Raw genomic sequence first — 24,307 nt, 5'->3', positions numbered from 1 at the left:
GAAGTCCCAGTAGTCTTTAAGAAACAAGAAGATTGAAAATGGGTCTTTGGGAATTCAGGGCCTTTTCTTACTATGTCTGTATTTTTTCCTTACACGCAGTACCACTTCACCCTAACTTTAATTTTTCTGTTCATTTTTCTCCATTGCCTTAGTTATTGTTTTTCTGCTAATGAGTTCTAAATTCCCTTTTGAACTTCTTCATGTTACAGAGAATATTTTTCTTAGCGTTCTGTAATATACACTGTGTTAAACAAGTACAACTCTGTGTTCACCATCTCTTGAGGGGGAGGGGGAAGGAGACGGAGGGAGAGAGAGAGAGAGAGAGAGAGAGAGAGAGAGGCACATACCCCTTCCTCCTTCCATCATCTTCATCCTCCAAGGTGTAGCACTCCCTGCCGCACACTCAGAAGGTCATCTTCAGCTAGGCATTCCTTTCATTCCCACTTGCCATTATCTTAAATTCCATCAATTCTAAATTAAATATCTCAATCCTTTTCTGGGCTTTCCAAATCCTGCCCCAGTGTCTGAATCTGAGATCTCACCACTTCTGCAAAATCTTGCCCCTGCTCTTCCCACTAGTAACCGTTTTTCCTTCTCTGATAGCACTTCCTAATTGGGACCAGAGTTACCCTCCCAACACAGAACTCATCACCACCAGAACAGACACATCGCATTGTTTGGCAGAACACACAAGGCCCTGAACATCTGCCCAACCCTGCATCTGACCCTCTTTTCCCAGACTCAGCCCCTACATTTACACCCTGACTTTTGCCCCCCACACCCACAGATTGACCCCTGAAGCATTAATAGACTCACAGTTTTCTCATAGGCATGTCATTCTGCTGAATGCTCTTGATTTCCTTATTTGCTTAAGAAATCATTTCTTCCCTTCCAAAAAGTTTTGGGGGGACAGTCTCATTGTGTACAGCAGGCTCATCTTGAACTCGTTATGCACCTCAAGCTGGCCTTGAATCAATTATGTGGTAAAGGGGTGCCATGAACTTGTGGGGCTCTGCCTCAGCTTTCTGAGTAATTGGCACATGCCAAGATGCCCAGCTCAAGACATCATGCTTCTCACGGTGTTTAACTGATGACACTGTTGTTGATTTTCCACATCAAGAATTCATGATTTTGTATCGAAAAACATTGTTTCTGCCTTGTAGACCGCTGCAGATTTGAGAACATTGATGTATGCCTCTACCCAGTAATCCTTTGAAAGGTCTTACTTGCCTCTCATGCTTATTTCACTACCAACAACAATTATGGGGACCTCCAATGTTCTTTTAATAGATACCTGTGTGTTGAATAAAGCGTGAGTGTTTAGTGTAACTTCTGAGACGTACACAGACCTGACTATGGTAATGTCCTTTTTAAACTGTTTATTTTTTTTTTTTACTTCAGTGCTTGACATGGTTTTTGTGACAGACACTCCTTATACGAAATTCCACAGGACAGCAAAACGGGTCTTAGTTTATAATTAACATTGTGACATTTTCTTATATGATTCCTTCCTGCTCTATTTAAAGTTATTTTGCAAGACTTCTTTAAGAGGCATTAAATAGAACCTAGTCTTATCTGTTCCAACATGACCCAGTAATTTCCTGGGGACTGTCAGTACTCTGAGAGGGAGGTAGGAGTCATTGGTTCCTAATTGCTTCCAGGAATAATTCTATATTGATTCAGCACAGTGAGAAGTAAGGCTTGAGAAAATATAATTCAAAAACATGGCGAAAAGAACCAAGTGTGTCTGAGTGGCTTATTACCAAATGCTGTAAGAAGTATGGGGTGACTAACATCTCCTATCCAGACATATTTATTTCCAATCATCTTTGGAGTTTTCTCTTACCCAATTGTATCACTCTTGTGAGGTTAAATAGGGAACGTTCTATCTTCTACTCTCCTATCAAGTAGTAAATAATCTAATAAGCTTGCTCAGGGTCATTTCAAAAGTTTAGGGGAAAGCTAAGTCTGAACAAATAAAATTCAACAATTGGGGAAAGACTAGGGTTAAATAGTTCCTATTCAATGTATCTAGAGTCCTGTCTTCAGATTTGCTAACCTTTTTTGTTTGCAAGTTGATGCAGACAGATGGACATTTTAGACCCAAGTGGTGAACATTCAGTGAACAAGATAAGAAAGATTCTGCATCTCATCAGCCTACCACCAGGGCTTCTGAACAGAGAGACACAAGAGCAACCTGAAACATACAGTCTATATTTTCCTTGGCTCTGCCCCCGCCCCCCATACACCTTCAGAAGACCTTGGTTCCATAGTAGGAGGAAACCCAAAAGCCATTCACTGGAGGTTTCAATTTAAGGAAGATGGGGGCCTCAGCTATCATGCTGCATCTACATCCCTAAACTAGGGGCAGCAACGACTCTCATTGGCATAGCAAGAGAATCTGCATAGACAGGTGATATGATGGTTCTGAAACATGATGGAGAGAAATCCATTCTCAGGAACAGAAGCAGTCGATCCCAAGTGGTAGGGACAACCTGGACACCATTCCAAGACTTGGCACCCCAAACTGGATATTTGAAACAGGGAGGTGAGGGAGGGGTGGACAAGGCTATCACCTAAGACACGTTTCACACACTTCACATTTTTTTTCACAAACTGGCAGTGCTCCCAGAAGCCAAGAGTATATCAGAAGTGTCTCCTGAGGCTAATAATTCTGTCATCTTTGAGATGAAGAACACTCAGCTCAATGCAAAACTATGCCAAGTACTATTAAAGTGGATTGTTCCGATGCATTAAGGAGCATATTATATCCAAAATATTTTAACAGAATTTTGCTAAGTCACAGTTTCACATGGTGTCTTCGTGTTAACTTTCCACGTTTACAGGGGTGCTTAGATCCCATTACCCTGTTTTCCCCTTAAGCATTTATTACTAGAATTTTCTGTGCAATCTATTCCTTTGACTTGTCACTATTTAAAATCATTTTCTTATTTCTTATAATGTTAATAGTTATGCATAAATTTTGCAACTGTCTGATGCTTCAACTTCTACTATATTGGTTTCTCTAGAACAAATTTATTTACTTCAAAAGTGTAAGTATTTTCAATTTTACAGATAGGCCAGACAACTTTCTCAAAAAAAATATTTTTCACATCTCCACGGATAATGTATGAAAGCTGCTTTTCTTAGAATCCCCATCAGCCTTCGATGATAGTGCCAGTTTTGGACTTTGCCTGTGCCAAGATTATAAAGTGTCATGCCACATTTTGAATTGTCTTTCCTGGCATTTTTTGATTTTCAGAAACTCTTTAATTTTGGCTTTTAGGTTAGCTTTTCTATGTATATCCAAATACTGATCAGTCTTACAAATAAAAACTTACCTTTAAAAATGGCACAAGTATATAATATTGTTTAATTACTGCATAAATAATCTTCATAAAATAAAAATGTGTGTCAGTTTGAATGTTATCAGGTCTTAAAAATGTGGTAACAGGTAAGACTTTAAACTCCCAAGGAACCAATACTGTATGTAAGTAGAAGTAAGATCGGAATCCACCAACCCAATAATTCATTTATACCTTCTAATATTCAAAATACAATACACATATTATAGACAAGCTGTATTTTATAGTAACAGAAGAAGGAACAGTTTAAAGGTATAATCTAACCATGTAATAAACTAAAAGGAAGGATATGGGTACTTTCTTTATATCTTCTGAGAATATGACATGATTTAAGAGTTCATTTTTATTTTTAAAGTTATGTGAAAGTATGTGTGTGTGCACGCCCACACACATGTGTGCGTGTGTGTGTGTATCTGTCTGTCTGTGTGTGTGTGTGTGTGTCTGTGTGTGTGTGTGTGTCTGTCTGTCTGTCTGTCTGTGTGTTTGTGGGGTTGTGAATGAGAGTGCAGAGCCCTCAGTGGCCAGAAGAGAGCAACGCATCCCACAGACCTGGAGTTATTTGAGTTTCCTGATCTGAGTGCTAGGATCTTTACTTGAGTCTCCTGTAAGAAAGAAAGTCTGCTCCCATAACAGCTGAGATATCTCTCTTGATTAAAAGCTGAGAGAGAGAGAAAGAGAGAGAGAGAGAGAGAGAGAGAGAGAGAGAGAGAGAGACAGAGACAGAGAGACAGAGAGAGAGACCTTGGAAATCACCTCATCTTCATGTATGAGCTATATTACTTTGGAGGTATGGGTGCTTATAGTGGGTACTTTTATTTTTTTTAACTAATAAAGTTAGGTATGTACTCAGATATTAGGGTATAAGCTTTATAGAGCTATAGAGCTCTGAAGAAATGATCAGCTGACCTTCCTCTCTATTTTCCTAAATTAAAAGAGCTGTGAATCTTTCCTAGCCTCTCCCCATTACTTCCTGTGTCTCTCTAGCCTCATCTGGGTCAGCCAAAATGGCTGTTTGTGGGAACAAACATGCTGCAACATTTCTGGCTATAGACACTATGTGACGGTTTGTTTCTGTAATTGGTGTAATATAAACCTAAACAGCCAATAGCTAGGCTGGAGGTATAGGTGGGATTTCTGGGGAAAGAAGGAAAGGGAATAGTCTAGGCTAGGCACAGAGGAGACAGCAGGAGAGGCAGAACAATTTGGACATGCACACACAAAAAAAGCCATATGCTAAAATATAGATAAGTAAAAACAGGTTAACCTAAGTTCTAAGAGCTAGTGGGACAAGTCTAAGCTATAGGCCAAAGTTTCATAGTTAATAACTAGTCTCTGTATCATTATGTGGGAGCTGGCCAGAGGAACAGAGCAAGACTGGTTACATATGGTGCCAATGTCAGGCACGTATTTCCGCATTGGTCCTGAGAAATCTTAAAAAAATAAAAAAGGTCCAAACACACAAACACAGAGTCAGACGTGGATTCCTAGTCCCACAGTTTTTCAGGCAGGCCATGCCACATAGAGACACAGCTCCAGCGGCTGTCTGCCGGCTTGAGCCAGCCAGTACCATGTGTGGAGGCCCTCAGCAGGTTTAAGAGTTGGCTCATATGGTCAGAGAAGGCTGCAGGTGCACAGTAAAGGGGTCTGGACTGAGAAATCCTTTAAGCAGATACAATAAAAATGGATATAGACCATCGTAAAAGAAAAATAGTTTAAGAACAATAAAATAAAACCACGTAAGGATGGAAAGTATTATAACATGAAGGGTTAGACATTTTATTGTGCTTTGTTAGTTTTAAATTTTTGAATGTTAACGAACAGAGACTCACAGCTGCTGGGAGACACTGGATTATGGAAAGGACTGCTGCCTTACACCAGCCTAGACACTTTACTAATGTCTTGGTTTCAAAATAAAAGTTCAAAGAGGGGAATGTGTTGGGCTAGGGGAGAGGTTTTGCCTTTGTTTCCACGGGAAAGGAAAAGCAGTGGATTCCTTCAAAGCTAATAGAGATCAGATTTGCCTACGGAAGACCTCGTTAGAATCTTGGCTGCAGGCATGAGGGAGGAAGACCAGGAAAGACTACAGAAGTGGTAACATGTATGCTGATGCCTCTGCATGGGAACAGCTCTGAGACTGGCTGAGACATGATGAATATCGTTGGCTACTGGGTCCTCATGACTTCTTTTTACGTGCAATTCTTTCATATGGCATGGACAGAGGTTTGGTTATGCAGTCCAAACAGACTTATAAATTTGACATATGCCTTTTACCTGCTCAAACACAAACCAAAAAAGCATCCTTAGCTGACATGTACACACCACACATTCCATACATGTGTTAATGCAGATATGTGTGTTACCTTTAAAAGTTTATGGACTTAAAAACAGAAAAAAAAAGACACCAATAAAGACCAATAGCCTGGGTGAGTCAGCCTTTCAAAATGCCCCTGTTGCAGTTCCCTCAAAATTCTGAATTCAAAACAACTTCAAAGCTGCTAGCTGAGTTGGTCCAGCCTCACAGACAATCCAGCCAAAACTTCTGATAAAAATCTCTACACTTTCCTATCAAACAGAGATTAAATAAGAAAAAAAAATTGAGCGATTCTTCCCAGATTTGACCTCCCAGCATGGGCCCAGCAGCAGCCTGGTCCCCAGATTTTAACATGGTCCAGGTGGTGACTCAGACCCCAGACAGTCTCAGAGCCTTCTATGGGAACAGGAACCACGAACATCAGCACAGACTCTGATTATGATAGGGCCATAGACTCGGGCACGGTCCCTGTCCAGAGCTCTGGACCAGAGTTCACCATGGCTCTGGGTGACAGTGCAGGCCACTCCAAACTGTGTGGCTCTGGCAGCAGCATGACCTTTAGGCACCAACATGGCCTCAGGTGTTGGCCTGGATACTGGGTACCTGGAGCTTCCTCTGTAGACTAGACTGGCCTAGAACTCACTGAGTTCTGCCTGTTTCTGCCTCCTGAGCGCTGGGATTAAAGGCATTTGACACCACACCCAGCTCCCACTGAATATGCTTAAGGTACTCTAGATTATTATATACACATCCATGACTTGAGTTGGCATTCCCCAACATCTACCCTATTTTTGACCTGCTGGAGTGCATGAAGGGACTGACCGGTCCTATGGATCCATAGATGCAGGATCTCCATGACTGGGGCAACTGCAGGATATCCGGGAGGAGTTTCGTTGAGGTTCCAGTGTCAGTGTGTATGAGCAGTCAGAGGTCTTGAGCCTGACCAACAACACATTACACAAGAAACATTTGAAAGTAAAGCTGTTTGGACCAAAGGGTCTACTGCACGATACGGCAGCTCCCAGTGCCACTGAGAGGAATGAAGAGGTGATGGAGAGGTGGGAAAGACAGAAGAGTGAAGTAGTTTTATTGGTTTGCTTGATTTTTGTTTGTTTTAAAATTAATCATCTTGTTTGTATTTTTATGATTTTATTTTTTTAAATTCTTTTGAAGGTTTCCTCTGGGGGTCTACTTGGGGGGAGCTGCAAGAGTGAATGAAGGGTGAATACCGACGGACTGGGAAATGAGTGGGCCTGGGGTACATGATGCAAATTTCCCAAAGAATCAATAAGAAATTATGTTTTAAAAAGATACTTAATGGGTAATCAGATTTATTTCTATAACACAAGCAAAAACATGTTTCATTGTGTTATTTCCATGCTGTGCCCATTTATGAATTGGGTAGTTCAGGCATCACACAAAATCTTACCTTGCTGATGAACCCTAATGTGCTGTTTCTCCTGATGATGGATAAGTGCTAATTAGTCACCCCTGAGCAAACAGACCAATGGGAAAGGAAACACTCAGTGTTCCTGACTCGGTGGCTCTATGAACAAAACATGCTGACAACTCACAGTAGCCAAGTATGTCACAGCGGCCATGGGGATGAGTATGGCACGGTGGCTCTAGGGATGAGTATCACATGGTGGCTCTAGGGATGAGTATCACATGTGACTGTATGAATGAGTAGCACACTGTGCTATATGGATTTAAACATGCTGACAACACACAGTAGCCAAGGACTTAGTACAGTGGCATCAACAGGACCAGAAAATAGCATTGCCAGGAATCCAAGTTCACCTGTGTTCCTTCCCCCACTGAGTCAGATCTTGTAAGAGTTGAGCTTGCGCTCTGCCAGTTAGCAAAGACTTCCAGAAAGTTCTGCAGCATGCCAAGTCTGAGAACCATGATACGGGGAAATAAGCAGGCACTGTGGTGGATCTCTGCCAACCTGTGTTCTTAGCAAACACTCAGACAGGAATTCCCTTGGCTTTCTGACGGTCAGCATGTGGTGCTAGCCAGGGGAGATGCAAGCCCGCCCCACCAGGGACCTCTCTATCTGTTATGCCCTTAGTCACTGCTTGGTCATTCTGATAAGGCAGTGGAATGCTAACAAGAGTTTTTTAATTCCAAGAGTTCTCTGTTCTAACGAGAATATTTTGTTGCACAAATGTTAAGATTCATATGTATCCTTTCATATTTTTTCTCGAAGACAGACGAAAAAGTCATGGCTGTGGAAACGTTATTATCATTATTTATATGCTATGAAGACATTATTATTAACTTGTTGGTAGCCTTTTTTCCCCTTGGGAAACAGAAGTGTTTGGAGAAGCTGCAAAGGTTCCAGAGCGTCTTCATCAGGCCTTCAGTTAGTTATCTACAGACAAGTCTCTAAGCACAGCAGGCTTTGCTCTGTCATTTGGCTAAGTCCCATTAGTGCCAATGACTGTACCTTAAACTGTACATGAAATAGCTACTTTATCAATATACATGTAGGTTTATTTCTTTCAATTGTATATCCACTAAGTACATGCAAGATGCTATGTTATGCTGAAAAGCATGTCAGTGGATAATAAAATATTCTCGGTTTATGCTGTTAATGTTACAGATGGAAAGAAAAGATAAATATGTGATATTAATTTTCAAATAGCACAAAACATTCTCTAGGCATCTGGGATGTTTGGATGAAATATGAGGAAGTCTTAGATAGTTGGTTTACTACTTCCAATTTGAAGAACACTTACAAGGAAATTTTTGCATTCTCATCGAGTTTAAGAAATTACATACAGGAAATCCCATGGTCTGTGTATGGTTTGTATATCCCACAAACATTTGCATCTTGAAATCCTAGTCCTTGCTGGAGTGGAGGGAAGTGGCTTGAAATATTTATAAAGTGGGACCTTGTAGAAGAAGTCCTTAGGTCAATTAGGAGCCAGCCATCAGAAAGGATGTGAGAGCCAGTCTCTCACTGGCTTTCTGTTTTAATATGTGACTCTTCTGTTGGAAATAAACAACAAGGCCAAAACTGACCACCACCACCAAAACCAGAGTTATACAGAGGGAACCCTAGGAATCAAAATCCTGGACAGTCATGTTGTGTAGAAAGCTTTGAAATGTGATCATGTAAATTGCTACAGTTCACCATTCTCAATACCTGCTAATGCCATTAGGGAAATAATTTCTAAAAACGATGATATCCACCTTCATTCCATTCACAGCAAATTCTTACTTAATTTCCTCCAGTGAGGCCTGAGCATTGGTTTAAAATATTTTTAATTCCCTTAAATTATTTAAAGGTGTGAACAGGCTGGTTATAGCAGGGATGGAAGCATCAGACACCCTGGTTTAGAAATCCCTGTATGACACGTTAGGAAATAGGGTTTTTACTTTACGAATAAAGAGGCACACACAGGGAGCACCAAAGCAACTGTAGGAAGGTGGAGCCCTGGCTGAGGCACAGCATGCAGGATCAGTGGCTGATGTGTGCTGTAGAGGGAGGATAGAGCCTGACCTTGACCTGTAGACCCCAAGAGGGAGATGGAACATAGAACTAAGTACAGAAAAAATTCAGACAAGAACAGCGGGTATTGGTAGCAAGATAGTCCATTTTCTCTCATGTATGCCCAGGCAAGGTACCAAATAAATAATGTCTGATAGACGCCCAGAACTGTTTACATCTCAAAAGTATGCCTACAGGGGCAGATTAGGATTTAATAGGTAAATTATTGAGCTTACAAAGTAGAAAAAAAAAAAAGATGGGCCACCAAGACAAAGAGCAAAAAGAATGATCCAGATAAATGTCTTGGAGAATACCTATAATTTGAAGGAAGAGCACAAAGAAAGATAGAAGAAACAATTGTGACTTTCAGTAGCAGTCTCCGTTTTCTCTGAAGAAAAAAATAGCACCATTGATGGGGGGGGGCAGTGAGAGCCACAGTTACTATGAGGATATGGGTAAATATTTAGAATGTAGTTAGGAATTACACTGGCTTATCAGAGTGGCAGTAGTAGGTTCTCCTTTAAGTTCCATGACCTCATTAGTCATAGGTAGTAGGCTACACCTATAGTACCAGGCTTTATCTCTCTCCTGTTTAGTGGGTTTAAGTCCAGTTAGACAGCGCTTGGTTACTGCCATGACAGAAGTACCACTATTGCACTGTGAAGGATATCTTGCTGTGCTGGTCAGTGCTGACGTTCATAGGAATGGTTCATAAGTATTACAGAGTATTGATTATTCCTCCCTCGGCAGCTTGCAGAGCTCCTTCCTGCACTGGGAAAGCTAATCCTCGGGGAGTAGGATTTCAGGGCAGTTCTATCTAAAATCCTCTGGTTCCTGTGTCTGAAGTATGAGGTGTCTTCAACAGTGGGACTTACTTTCAGATTTTAAAATGTAACCAAAAGAAACAGCAATAAGCTACACTGTTTTGGGGGTCTCTTAGAGCTCCCAACTACTATTTGAATGCAGAGAACAACTTACCATGTGGTGTCCAACCCTACTTGATACATCTAACAGAACCCCTACATCTAAGTAGGGTTCAGGGAACATCTCAGAAGAGCAAAAGGTCCAGAGGGCCAGGAAGTCCACTGTGAAATTGTTTATTTTTATTTTTGTTTTTTGAAATAGGGTTTCTCTGCAGTTTTGGAGCCTGTTCTGGAACTATCTCTTATAGACAAGGTTGGCCATGAACTCACAGAGATTGGCCTGCCTCTGCCTCCTGAGTGCTGGGATGAAAGGTGTGCACCACCACCTCCCGCCAGAAATGGTATCTTCTAGATATGCTATGGAAGTCATAGCTATGAAATCTTAACAATATGACTAGCTAAATGAAGCCCGAACAATAACAAAACCAACTGATTTGCCCACATGGGTAGGAAAAAATCTCATGGGGTAGCAAACTTAGATGATGAGTACTTATTGATAGGAGAATTAGTGTTCTGCAGGCATGAGGCCTTAACTGGTTATCCAATATCAAGTACACAGCTGTAAAAGCATATGCATATACGCAATACTAAAACAAACTGGAAGAAACTAGCTAAAATGGCACGAATGAGTCAAAGAATAAAAGATTAACAAAATTAACAAAATGTCTGCTAGCTAGCCCCTCCTCAGGGCAAAGATGGTCTTCAATCCATCATAACGCACAAGATTTGGCACTTTTAGGGTAATAGTAAGAGAACTGAGAAACTGTCTCAGTGAATTTGCATCAATGCTTAATTTCATGATTTTAAAATAATTCCATAAAATTTAACGTATGCTTGATATCATGCACTCAAATCTGTCCTTCTACCAAAAATAACTCATGAAAGCAGTGTCTTGATTGTCATATTAGGACGAGTTTTCTGGTTGAAGTTTTCTGCTTTCAGGCTGTGGGTATGGTAAAAAGCCAGCTCAGGTGCCAGTTGGGAATCATTCACCAAAGAGATGACATCACTTGCCCACAACTCTGTTTCCTTTACTGTAGCCTGGATAGCAACAGAGACTCTCTCTAGAGCTCTTCAGCTAGAAAAGACGAAAGCTTTTGAAGAACATCAAGGAGCGATCTTAATTAATTTGCAGAAGGGGTGTCTAAAAGGAGAGTGATTTAGGCAGTTTCAACAATTTTATGATACCGAGATTAGAAAGCAAAAATGTTACAAATATTAGTAGGTAGCCCTGGAAATACCATCTGATGTTGCCAAACTCTTGAATTGAAAAAAAAAGTAGTTCAAATATTTTAGGACTCTAATCACTAATGAGGTAGTTAGTGCATCCTCGTTAGTGAAGCGGGCACACCCATTACTTGGAGTCCCATTGTCCCCATCAGCTAATGCATAAACACTGTCCCTTGAAAGATCCCAGATGACACTTTGTTTTTCTTTCTGGGAGTCTTTCCAATCTAAACATATACAGATACTACTTATTTTCACAAATTATATCTGCCATTTAAAGCGGTTTAGTCTAGGGCAAAACCAAACAAAATATTTAACTTATTGTTTCTAAATCTTTCATACTAACTATATAAAAAGAATAATGCTTTGAAATAAATGATTTATAAAAAGTTCAATGATGCATTTTAAAAAAACAAAAACAACCTATTGGTAGAAGGGAAGTACATTGAACAAAATAGTTTAGAGAGAATATCTTCAAAGTATTATTAAATAGTTCCCAGCTTTGGAAAAGTCACATACCCAATCTGGTTTCTATGAAGATCAAACAATTACTAAAAGGCTAGGCTTAAGGGAGAAACACTACGATGTCAGTAAACATCTGGTTGCTATTTTCTTTTCAAGAATGAATTCACTTAAGGAAGCGGTTTAATTATGACTGTGCTTTTACAAAGAGAGAAAGGGGATGATAGACACTGGCTTGTGTTTCCTTTGTACCGTGGAGGGTAAAGGAAACATAAGAACAGGAGGTCACTCCAAGCCCAACTTTTACAAATAAGAAAGATTTCTTCAGCATTAAAGTAAATTGAACTTGAGTTATAGTATAAACAAGTCAATGCAGTTAAGGGTATATAAACAATTTCATGTGCTCCACTGTGCCAATTAAAGAACAAATTCTGTTTGCCTGTAAATACATCAGTATTTCCATATGCACTGAGGAACATAACAATAAACCCGGACACACAATTACTAAGTGTCATAATACAATAAAATAGAACAGCATAGCTTTATAAGTTTCTTTGATTCAATTTCTTTCTTCCTTTTTTTTAAAGCCCTGCTTTGATTAGCTAACGTTCAGAAGCACTTCCGATACTACCCTGAGCCCATTATTCACATAATAAAAAACTCATGTAAGATGTGTTCTAGGTGGAACGTAGACCAGACAAAACACACTGCACCTTTTCAAATGTGACCTCTGCTCACTTGTCTTCCTGCTTAATAGTTTCAGAGCAAATTAAAGTCAAAAGGACAGCAGGGTGCAGATGAGGGATGGGGGAGGGAAAGGAATGAGAAGTTCATTACACTCTCAAGATTTAAGTTATCCATGGAAGTACCTAACATACATGTGCACAAACACTCAAAGGGGACCAGCCCCAGTTGGAGCCAGACTAGTGATTTTTCCATCCCTTCCTTTGCTTCATTTTTCTCATCTGTTCGTACAACACCAGATCGAATCTAAGACTAAAGGAATGTGCCCTGATAACAAGAGGTTTAACGTTTTTTCTTGCTTTCTATCTCCTGTGTGTGTGTGTGTGTGTGTGTGTGTGTGTGTGTGTGTGTGTTACTGCATTGCAGACTTGTTTCTGTTCTACCCAAACTTTCCGACTGTGAGAGATGGACTTTTTCATGAGGACAATTCTGACTGGGTTAAGGATACTCATCCTTAGTCTAGATTTACTTCAAGTAAGCCTTGCATTACAGTCTTCCATTAAAAATGGGAATGCAAACATATTGAGAGCTACATGAGGCTCTCTCAGAAACAGTCTTTGTGATTGAAATATTCTATTATTTTTTTTCTGATTCTTGCTGATTTCTGATTTCTGCTGCAACTGGAAAAGTATGTCTTCTCCAAAGATCCATAAATAATTCTGGCTTGACAAAAAATACATTCTTCCAGACTCTTTTGGACATATTACTTGAAGTCCACCCCAGAAGCAGGTCAATAATTTTGAGAAAATATCTATTCTCTTTTAGACCACTGTACCAGTCTGTGAATTAAGACTGTGATTTACTAAACAGCTCATGGATGGTACGAAAATGAAGGATTTGATGGTGCCTCTGTCTTTTGCTTGAGTGAGAGACACACTACGAAAATCCTAGCTCATAGAATATGTCTTTTGAAGGAACGAGTAGAACAGCACACAATGAGCCCTTTACTTCACACCAGGAAAGAATGGCAAAGAATAACGCAGAGGACATGGCCAGGCCCTGGGGACAAGAGGGAGGCTTGGAACACTTATTCTTGTTGCTTTTTAGATTCACAAAATCAAAAGCCATATGCTCATTTTCATGTTCTCTTCCATGGAAAACATCTTTGGGCAATACTGTTTGCTACCTTGTTTTACACACTAGTAAGCATTCAGAGAATTAACCATCATATCTAAGTATGTGGCCTCTACAAACGCCCTGACCTCTCTGCTTGAGTTTATATTGTCCATTTACCTGCTCAAAGTTTAGAGTACCTGCATCTATGTATGTTTGGATTCATCTGACCTCTGCAAAAAGCAACAGGCAAAGAAGACAAGAGACCCTTGAAACTCCCTGCCCAAAGAGTACAGTAGTTCTAGGTCTAGACTTAGATGGCGTATACAATACCAGCTCTATGGTTGCCATTGCTAGACTTGTGCTATTGTTGCCATAACACCAGAATAGCCTGCGAGTAGAATATCAATATTCTTCTAAAGTTATATAAGAATAGTTAATCCAAGTGTGGAAGCACATGCCTGTAATAGCAGAAAACTAAGGTAGGAGTGTTGGTTTGAGACTAGCCTGGGTTATATACTGAGTTCTGGGCCAGCCTAAGCTATGTATGAGACCCTATCTCAAAAAGAAAATCAAAATAAATAATAAATATTTTACAAACTAAATTGTAAGAAATATTTCATGAGATATCCAGTCTTGAAGCCTAAGGATTGATGTACTTTCTACCGCCACTTATTTCTATAGTCAATACGTATTTATCTCTATGTGGAAGGAATGATTGTAAGTGATAAGCAGAAAGAGCTCATTGATGAATTTGGGGAGCTTCCAGACTGTAAATATGAGCTTAGGGTATTCTAAGAAATTGTATCTAAACTTCAAGTTTACAACCCAAACTATCTCATGAGAACATGTAGGTTGAGGGCTTCGAAATTGAAGAACATCTATACTGTTCCATTAGCCCTAAGTGACACCATCAGCAAACCCTTCTACTAGGTCCTACCTCAAATCTACTTCCACACAGAAGAACATCCTGTTCTCCTCTCTGTGACTAGATCACACAATATTATCTATCTTTCCTAGAGACTTACTATGTACTATTCTCAAAGCATCACTTTGAATATGATGTGAATGGGGCTCAGAGAGGTTAAGTAACTCACCCAAATTTATATGTGCATTTAGAATGTTACGATAAGCCTAGGGACCACAGCTGTGCTTCTAACTTACTCTAAAGCTTACATTTTCCATCCCCAAAGTCCATCACTCCTCCACGGAAGCAGTTTTGGTGGTAAAGCTGTTAGAGTTTGGGATGGTTAATATTAATTATCAACTAGATAAGATGTAGTATCATCTAGAGGACCAGCCTATGAGTATGCCTGTGGGGATGAACTGATGTGGGAAGAGTTGCCCACTGTGGGTGGTGCCATTCCCTGGCTGAGATTCTGGACTCTGAGAGTGGAGAGAGGGAGCTGAGCTACAGTGGCATCCTTGCATCTCTGCTTCCTGATGGTGGCGGTCTGGTAAGCAGTTGAGTCACACTCTGACCACCTGACTTCCCTGAAACAACAGCCTGTACCTTGAGTGACCAGTGAAGATGAGCCCTTCTTCCCAAACTGCTTCCGTGGAAGTACTTGTCACAGCAATAGAAGAAACTAAGCCAGCACTTGCAGATAACTGAGATCTCAGCTACCTTATTTATTCACTTTCAATACAAAGAATAAAGAACATTTTGAGTAACTTTTCCAACCATGAAGGTTTCAGATGAAGATCAGAAGAGTAAGATGCTAAAGAAACATCTGCAAAGGCCTTTTTTCTATACAAACCTGGGCCACGAAACAAAACTTTGAAAGATAAAGTCTGAACACACACACACACACACACACACACACACACACACACAAGATTGGCTCTGAAATATGTCTACATGACTAGTTTGAAAGAACAAGTGCATATAACTTAAAATATTAAACAAGTTGGCTATGGTAGCTCAGGCCTATAACCCCAGCACTCAGGAAGCTTAAGCGAGAGAATTTTTGTGACATTTAAAAGGTAGAGAAAGAAAAGAAGGAAAAAAGGAGGGAAGGAAGCAAAGAAGGAAAAGTAGACATGAAACAGGGAAGGAAGCAGTTTTCTATCTTCTTTACTCTAGTTTTTAATATTATTATTATTATTATTATTATTATTATTATTATTAATTAGTGATTGTATCTCTTACCTTATAAATGGAGTCTTTTATCAGTGGGTCCCAAGATCACATTTGGGTAAATTTCTTGTTCTTCAGAACATGACATGTCATGCTCAATGGTAATACAAATGCTGAGCCTTACCTATCATAGTACGTCCCGCAGCCTGTCCTAGCAATGGCTTCCCTGTAGCCCACTGACAAGGGCTACTCCAGCCCATTCTAGAGGGTTCTGAAAGAACCAAAATATGGAGTTTACTTTGCAATAGAAATGTTTCTCTGGCTCTTGATTCATTGCACTACTTAGTGTTGTCTATGTAATATTTCCATATATATTATGCAATATATATGCAATAATATAATATGTGTTTTACACACACACACACACACACACACACACACACATACACACTACTCGGTTGTGTGGGAGGCTGGAAGGAGTAGCTGTAATTAACATTTGCTTCTTTCTTCCTGAGAGTAAAACTTTCAGTTGTTGTTCTATATCTTTGGCGCCTTAATGGCAAAGTTAGGCCCACAGCTAAGCCCACATTATTGTAGCTAAGAAGGAATATCCAATATGAGTCCTAATCTCATATCTCCATTTTGGTAGTTGTGTTATAATATGCTTTGCTGAAATCCATAGAATTCTTTCCGAATGGTCAGGTTTAACCAACCTTGCAAAGCAAGGCCTTTTCCTTTTTGTGTTTTTTCAGAAAAATATTCCATAGAAAAACCCTAAAGGAAGAAAGCATAATTGTTATTCCAGTTCCGTGGCTTTGATATCAGCTTCGGTCTGTAACACACAGATTGAAAGTTTGAGATGGATTAGAAAGTTGAAAAAATGCTGCATACACACCACACTTCAAGTTCACATGCATAATTCTGACCCACGATAGAAACTACTGTGAGTCAGAGTCTCTTGGGCCACATTTTATTCAAACTCCACATAAGGAGTAAGGCTTAAAACTTTTAGAAAACATCTACTCCCTCATAGGCTGCTGTGCACTGTACACTGATTTCTTAAATAGCCCAGCATGCTATGAAAGAGAGAAAATGTGTAGCACCTCCCTTTTCTCTTTAGAGAATTATATGATCCCCTGAACGCAAGGACATAGGCTCTATTTTTCAAAAGCAAGGCATTGCAAGGCCATGGAAATAGGCTTTCAATCTGTGACATTTTGTAAGCTTAGCTCTAAAAGGGCCATTGTCCTTGTGCTGTTCTCAAAACCAGTGTAAAGACAAAATAATGGCTATAAACACCTATGCTGTTAGATTATAAGCAGGACAATGTGCAGAAGGAGGCAGGATTTTGTGTAGTTTCATTTTTGAAATTAATGTGGAGAATTGTGCTTCTTGAGCCCATTGTCTATCCCTTAGCTCAGGGTCCCTAACATGGCTGCATGGATGAATCTCATGTTGATGTTCTTAGCATGTACGATTCGGGCCTCATTCCAAAGCTGTGAATGAGATAAAACGTTGGCAGGACTTTCATTTGTCTGCTCTCAAATGGTACTAGAGAAGTGATTGAATTCATTTCACATGCTGCTTAGAAGTAAATATTACAAATGCCTTTAGCAGAGACCCAGAGCTGAAATGACTTACACTCATATGAATATGAAAGAACCCGTATTCTTTCGCAATGGAACCATCAACTTATCATACGCCCCTAGCATGGAATTAACCCCTAGGGAGCGAGGATCCAAAAGGTTCATATCATAATTTAGGAACAGAAATTGCCAGCTTTTCCTTTCAAATGGTGTGCCTTAAGAAATAGAATTAAAAATCAAGCATACAAGCAAGTAAAGTAAAAAACCCAGGGCCTGGAGAGATGACTCAGTGGTCAAGAGCACTGGCTGCTCTTCCAAAGGATGGGGCGTCTACTCCCAGTGCGCATAGGGAGCTCACAACTGTCTGTGACTTCTGTTCTAGGAGATCGGACGCATCTTCTAGCCCTTAAGGTCGTTCACATTCACCACATTCCTACAAGTGGGACACAGACAGACACGCGACACACTAAAACAACAACACCAAAACTGAAGTCATTCTCCCAGCACACATCACCTTTAAAGAGTAGAATGTTGCCTGTCTGGCCCAGGACCCTCTTTATATATTTTTCCTAACTTTTATTATTTTTAATCAACCTATGAAGGCTTTTCAAAAAATGTCTCTAAGCTAGAAATAGTACAGAAAGAGAGGTCAGCAGAGTGATTGGGGTGAAGTCAGGACAAGAGAGAAGAGCAGGTAAAAATAACTGTTTTTTTTTTTTTAAAAAAAAAAGGAAAATAGGTCTCATACTTACTTTCCTTTGTTCACAAATGCATTTTATCAACACATCCGCCCTGCCCCTGTGCCCTCTGCAGCACTGGTGGCGGCATCTACTGTGGCTCTAATGTCACATTTTCAGTTTGCAAGTTAGTACCAGGAAGAAAATGCAATGGGAAAACAAAAGGCAGGCAGGACAGGACTCCAGGTCCTTCTGAGCTGTTTCCATTTGCGAGCTGCTCAGCCTGGGGGCCTAAGTTCACAGCCATCCATGTGGCTTCCTTCTCTTCTCTGCCGATGCCCACGAGGTAAAGTCATGAGGCAGTAAACCAGGTGCCCGCCAAGGAACTATGAGACTCGCTCTCTGAAAAAACATGTCTGTAGCATGTACAATTCAAACACAGCTTACAGGTTAAATTGGTGGTCATACAGAATAAGCTGTGATTTCCTCTTTAATTCCATATATAATATATGTCAGATTAGAATCAGAGGGCTGTTTTACTGCAGGCATTCTCTCCACAGTGCTCCACAATGAAAAAAAAAATTAAAAATCAACTCCACCATTAACTAAGAGACTTGACTCTAGAGGGGTTCCCAGGTGTCCAGGAAGACGCCCCCAGCTAGGTCCTTGGGCAGCTGAGGAGAGGGTGCCAGAAATGTCCAGATCCTATTGCCATACTCATGAATATCTTGCATATCTCCATAGAACTTTCACCTGGCATTGGATGGAGAAAATGACAGAGCCCCACATAGGAGCACCGGACTGACCTCCCAAGGTCCTGATGAGGAGCAAAAGGAGGGAGATCATGAGCAGGGAAGTCAGGACCGTGAGGAATGCGTTTACCCATTGAGACGGTGGGACAGATCTAAAGGGAGACCACCAAGTCCAGTTGTAATGGGACTGATGGAACAGGGGACCAAACCAGACTCTCTGAATGTGGCTGACGGTGGAGGAGGACTGAGAGACCAAGGACAACGGCAATGAACATGAACTCTACAGCATGGACGGGCTCACTGTGAGCCTTGTCAGTTTGGTTGCTCACCTTCTTGGACTTAGGGGGAGCTGGGAAGACCTTGGACTTAACATAGTGAAGGGAACCCTGATGGCTCTTTGTCTTGGAGAGGGTGGCGTGGGGGTATGGGTGGAAGGGAGGGGAGGGAAGGGGGAGGCGGAGGGGAGAAGATGGAAATCTTTAATAAAAAAATTGAAGAAAAAAATTCAACTCCACCGCTTGTGAAACTGCTCCTACGGCTGGAGGGGATAGGTAACAGAGGAAAAGAATGCTAAATTGAGCTGGAAGATGTTTTCAAAGCTGGGGGCGGGGGAGGGGGTGCTGGAAAGGGAACTGAATCATCAGCTACGTGACAAATGCTAGCGACACTACATAGTTATTGCTGGTCCATGGGCCCAGCAGCTCCTCCAGCTGCCAGGTTCTCTTGCTACAAGCAGCCTTTGCACTTTCGTATGACTTGGAAGCCGCAAAGTAATCCTCCCTCCTCCGTGTCAGACTGGCCCACAGACATCAAGAGGAAGAGGTGATGCAATCCATCTGTTTTTGCAGCTGTAGAAAACGAAAGTTGAATTGAAGGTGAAATGCACAGATACTCCACACTGTATGCACACTTAAGTGAGGGGCGTCATCGAGACGTAGTGGGGTATTGGGATTTTAGGTCACAGTAGCAGTCATGAGGAACACCTGGCTGTGTATGCTGGACACACAGCGAGCATGCAATGCAATCACTACACTCAGTGTGGGATGAGAGAGAAGCTAAGCATTTTTTATATTTTCTTTATCCAACTCCTATTCTAATGAGGTTCTGATGATGTCACTGCCAAATGCCCCACAACTTTAGCTTGTCCCCTCGTTATAGAACCAAATCCAACAAAACTCAAAAACATTCACCATCTTTGTTCTCAGCTCTTATTGACATTCCAGGGCTTACACATTCCTTTATGCTTTTTTTTCTTTGTAGGCAGAGGTCCACTGGTTGAGACCTCTAAGCTATTCCTACAGGACAGAGACCAGGATGCTGCATCCACAGAGGTCTGTCTTACAAACAATAAATACCTTAAGATTGCCTTTCTTCTCATCAAATGAGTGTCATGGATTCTATTCCCCAAGAGTTTCACCAGCCAAGTATGAAGGGTGATCGAGTGCAAGAATCATCTACCCTTCTTAGAAACATCTTTGCAATTTTTTTTTCACCCACACAGCCAGCAAAAGGACACCTCACTACATTGGGGCCCCAGAGCCTGACAATTCCCTCCCAAAGAAAACCACCATTGAGAAAAAGCAGTTAACTCAAATTGTTTCTTTTCCCTTTCTTATGGAAAAAAAGAAAAGAAAATAGATGCACACACAACCTATCCATATTTCAGGTCCCACTTTCCCAAATTCTACCTTGGCAAATATTTTAGTTTTCACATGTGCATTGAAAGTGAAGAGTTTTTTAATTGTCATTATTCCCTGAATAATAATACCCTATGCATAATAACGACATGTGCTATATTTGTGTTGTACTAGATATTTTAAATTATCTAGAAACGATTCAAAATATGTGTGTGGGGGGAGGTATTTGTAAAGACTACACTATTTCATAAATCGGACTTGGATATCTGCAGGGAGTCCCAGAGCCAGCCCTCTATGGGTACTGAGGGATGGCTCTACTGTGCAATCTTAAAAAAGAAAACATGACTTATGCAGCTTATGCTGACTGCATAGTCTGCGTCGTTGTCCCTCCCACGAGTTCACTGCAGGATAACAAACCACAAGAGACTAAGGCAGCCGAGGGACAATGAAGAAGAACACAGGAAACGAGAGGGGGCCTTCAGACCTCCCTTCCATCCTTCCCTCGCAGCATTATGGGTATTTCTTCCCACAAAGACTCAGTTTCCTTTTTTGGAATGTGAAGAGAATTTATGTTTCTTAACTTTAGTCAGGCTGTGACAGAGACTATTGAACAAGGTCATGAATACAGAATGTAGCGCGGGACCTGCCCTGTGTTCAGCTGTTGGAGAAGTAGTAGCTGCTACTCATTTTGGTCTCTCAACCTTTCATCATGTACTCAGTTTTCTTTCAAATAATTTATTTCACAACCTATCGCCTATTTTTTCTCTTCAAATGATAGAAATGAAAATACTCGATCACTAATGGCATGTATAATAAATGTCCTTATGTTCATATTTAGAACATCTGTGAATCCCATTTCGACTGGTTTGGCAAAACAATTTCTAGCACATTCTACTTGCCATCAAATGAAGTGGCAATTTTCTGAAAATATGGAACTGTTTGGTGCTAGGCAGAATATGTATTCACACACATAAACATAAACATTTTTAATGTAGCATTTAAATATGAACTATGTGACTCCAAAATGCTACGGAAATACAAACAGAATAATTTCAAAGAATAAAGAGATTTCACTAAAGGAAATTGAGAGAAGGTAATAAAAAGAAACAAAGAAGCTACATGTGTACGCTATGAGATGTTTGGCCATGGATAAAATCTTGTGTTGTAAAATGGTTTTAGAGGGAGGAAAATTAGCAGCATGTTCTAGAGCCTGTTCATATGTCAAGTAACTCTGAGAACTACTTATTATTCTGACCTTGGCCCAGCAGCTCCAGACCTAGGCCAGCACCAAGCCTTTCTTCAACAGTGACAATACTGTAGCCATGCTGATGGAGGAGGTACTGGAGGGTCTGAAGCTCGGCTCCACCATACGAAGGAGGGCTGAAGAGGACAGCTCTTCTGCTGCGATGGCCAAAGTGTGTCTCGATTGATTCTTCAATCTAAGGAAAGAAAAAAGGCACAGAAATCCAAGGTGAAACGTAGCAATTCCCACTGAAGGGCATCATCAACGCACACCAAGGCCATGCGGAAAGTTATCCTTCCCATTTCCTCTAGGAATGAAACACAGCAACTCTCTATTTGCTGACAAGAATGACGACAACCTCAGGCAAGCGATGAAGGTCAACTGAGTAACTCTCTCACTGTTGTGGAAAGATGAATGTTTAAAAACAGAGCTCCTGCCGGGCGGTGGTGGCGCACGCCTTTAATCCCAGCACTCGGGAGGCAGAGGCAGGCGGATCTCTGTGAGTTCGAGGCCAGCCTGGTCTACAAGAGCTAGCTCCAGGACAGGCTCTAAAAAAGCTGCAGAGAAACCTTGTCTCGAAAAAACCAAAAAGAAAAAAAAAGAAAAAAAAAAACAGAGCTCCTTTGGGGGAACGGCTGCCTAGAAAGACAAGGCAGCTGTAAACATAAGTTAACAGTAATGACTATCATCAAAGGAGTCCCAACCATGCCTACCTTTTCATCAGATTTAGGCAAACATGATGTAGGGCCTGGACTCAGAGAGGATGGGTGCAGGGCACTGTTGACAAAACGCAGAGCTGAAAGGCTGCCAGTGTTGTCTGTGATGATGAATATCGATTGCCAACTTGACAGAATCTAGAATCACATGCTACTCAAACCTCTGGGCACGTATGCAAGGGTGCTGCTAAACTGGCTTAGCTGAGGTGGGAAGCCTCACCCTGGGGCTGTCAGCATAATGCCATTGGTTGTGACTTTGAAACTGTGCATGAGAAAGCAAGCTGAATGTCAGCATTCATTTCTCTCGGTGTCCTGTCGCTATACACAATATGACTCCCTATTTCATGCCCCTGCTGCTGTGCCTTCTCAACAGTGATGGACCCTACCCCTAAAACTGTAAGTAAAAATAAATTGATTTTGTCTGTTATTTTGTTGCAGTGGTGGCAAAAAAAAAATGGCCACTACTCTGTTGTTTTTCTCAATTACAATAGATTGAAGGCATTTTCATGAGCCAGGAAGAGTCAACAAGTGTGACCCAACAAGGGTTGCTGAGACTTAATAATTTAGGGTTCTTCCCATAGCAGCTTATTGTTATCCCAGATACATATTCTTCTTTCTCACTACAGTGCTCATGTTATTCCACGAATAAAGGGAGTTTTTGAATACACACATAGAAGGTGGCAGATATTTAAATTTGTTTGTAATATCTTAACGGCAGATACTGAGTATTTTTGGATTATTGTTGGGAGTGATGAGATTGGACAATGGTCATGCAAGAGATATAAGAGGCCAAAGAAGAGGAGGCGGCGGCAGGGTGCTGGAAAGGAGGGGAAATCATTTTGAATGACAGCTATCCAGAGCTTGTCCACTTAGTGGGCTGGAAGCATAAGATGCCCAAGGTTTTCAGTATTTAATTTTTTAAACACTATTTCCATTAACGGATTAGGTTGACTTCACTTCTGTTTTCAAAAGATTTTCTTCTTGATTTTGTGTATGTATATGTGTGGTTGTATGTAGTTATGTGTAGTGCCTGTGGAGGCCAGGAAAAAGTATCTGGTCTCCTGCAGCTGGAGACTCAGGGGTTGAGAGCCACCTTACATGAGTGCTGGGACCCAAGCTCTGGTCCTCTGGAAGAGAAGCAGTCGCTGTTAACCACTGAGGCATCTCTCCAGTCCCCAAATCGACAACTTTGCCAAGTGCCACAAGACTGTGAGAAGCTTCCTTCCATCACTGGTCACATAGCCCAGTTACTTCCATACCCGGCTTCCATCCTGTTCTTTTGTACCACTTGCTCTCTCTCTATAGCATACAGAGACCTTCTGCCTACAAAGTCTTTATCATCTCATTCATCATCGAACTCCAAACCATCCCAAAATATTCAATCACTATCTATCTTGGAAATTTTTAATTGTGATAAATAAGATACCAGTGTCTTATTTAAGATTTTTATCAATGTGATGAAACACCTTGATCAAAGCAATATGGTGAGCAAGTGGCTTCATTTGGCTTATTCTTCCATCATCAACAGAAGTCAGAATAAGAACTTTAATAAGGAAGAAACCTGGAGCCAAAAGCTGATGCAGAGGCCCTGGAGGGGCTCAGTTTGCTTTCGCATAGAACCCAGGACAACAAGCCCAAGGGGTTGAGCCACCAACATCAATCATTAATTAAGAAAATGCCCTACAGGCATGCTTATGGGAGGCATTTCTCATCAGTTCATTTCTCCCCCATATCAGTTCTTTTTGGGCCAGGATCACCTTGTTGGTTTATCTCTATTGTCTAGGCCAGAACACTGTGCATGCCTTATACTTAACAAGGGAGGGTACATAAATTAATGATCTGTAGTGCAGAATTAAATCTTTAAAGATATTTATGGAGAGAAGAAATACACTTAGCTGGGCCTGGTGACACATACCCAAATCACAGCACTCGAGGTTGAGGCAGGATGATTAAGAGTATAAGATCAGTCAAAGTACGCAATGAGGCTGCACAGGAAGAGAAAGAAGAGAATGAAGAACAGGAGAGGAATAAG

General features: G+C 40.9%; 1 protein-coding gene across 2 annotated transcripts in view; it reads right to left on the bottom strand.

Moving 5' to 3' along the window:
- Window positions 1-24,307, bottom strand: part of Cped1 (cadherin like and PC-esterase domain containing 1) — a 271,573-nt gene that overhangs the window by 221,165 nt on the left and 26,101 nt on the right. For both annotated transcript variants that reach the window (XM_038318771.1, XM_038318772.1), the window contains one exon: window positions 21,572-21,755. In XM_038318771.1, the coding sequence (XP_038174699.1) occupies window positions 21,572-21,755 (184 nt within the window). The remainder of the gene's footprint in view (window positions 1-21,571; window positions 21,756-24,307) is intronic.

Source organism: Arvicola amphibius, chromosome 2, assembly GCF_903992535.2.
Source record: "Arvicola amphibius chromosome 2, mArvAmp1.2, whole genome shotgun sequence".
NCBI lineage: Eukaryota > Metazoa > Chordata > Mammalia > Rodentia > Cricetidae > Arvicola > Arvicola amphibius.
This window is presented reverse-complemented; position numbering and strand designations above follow the sequence as displayed.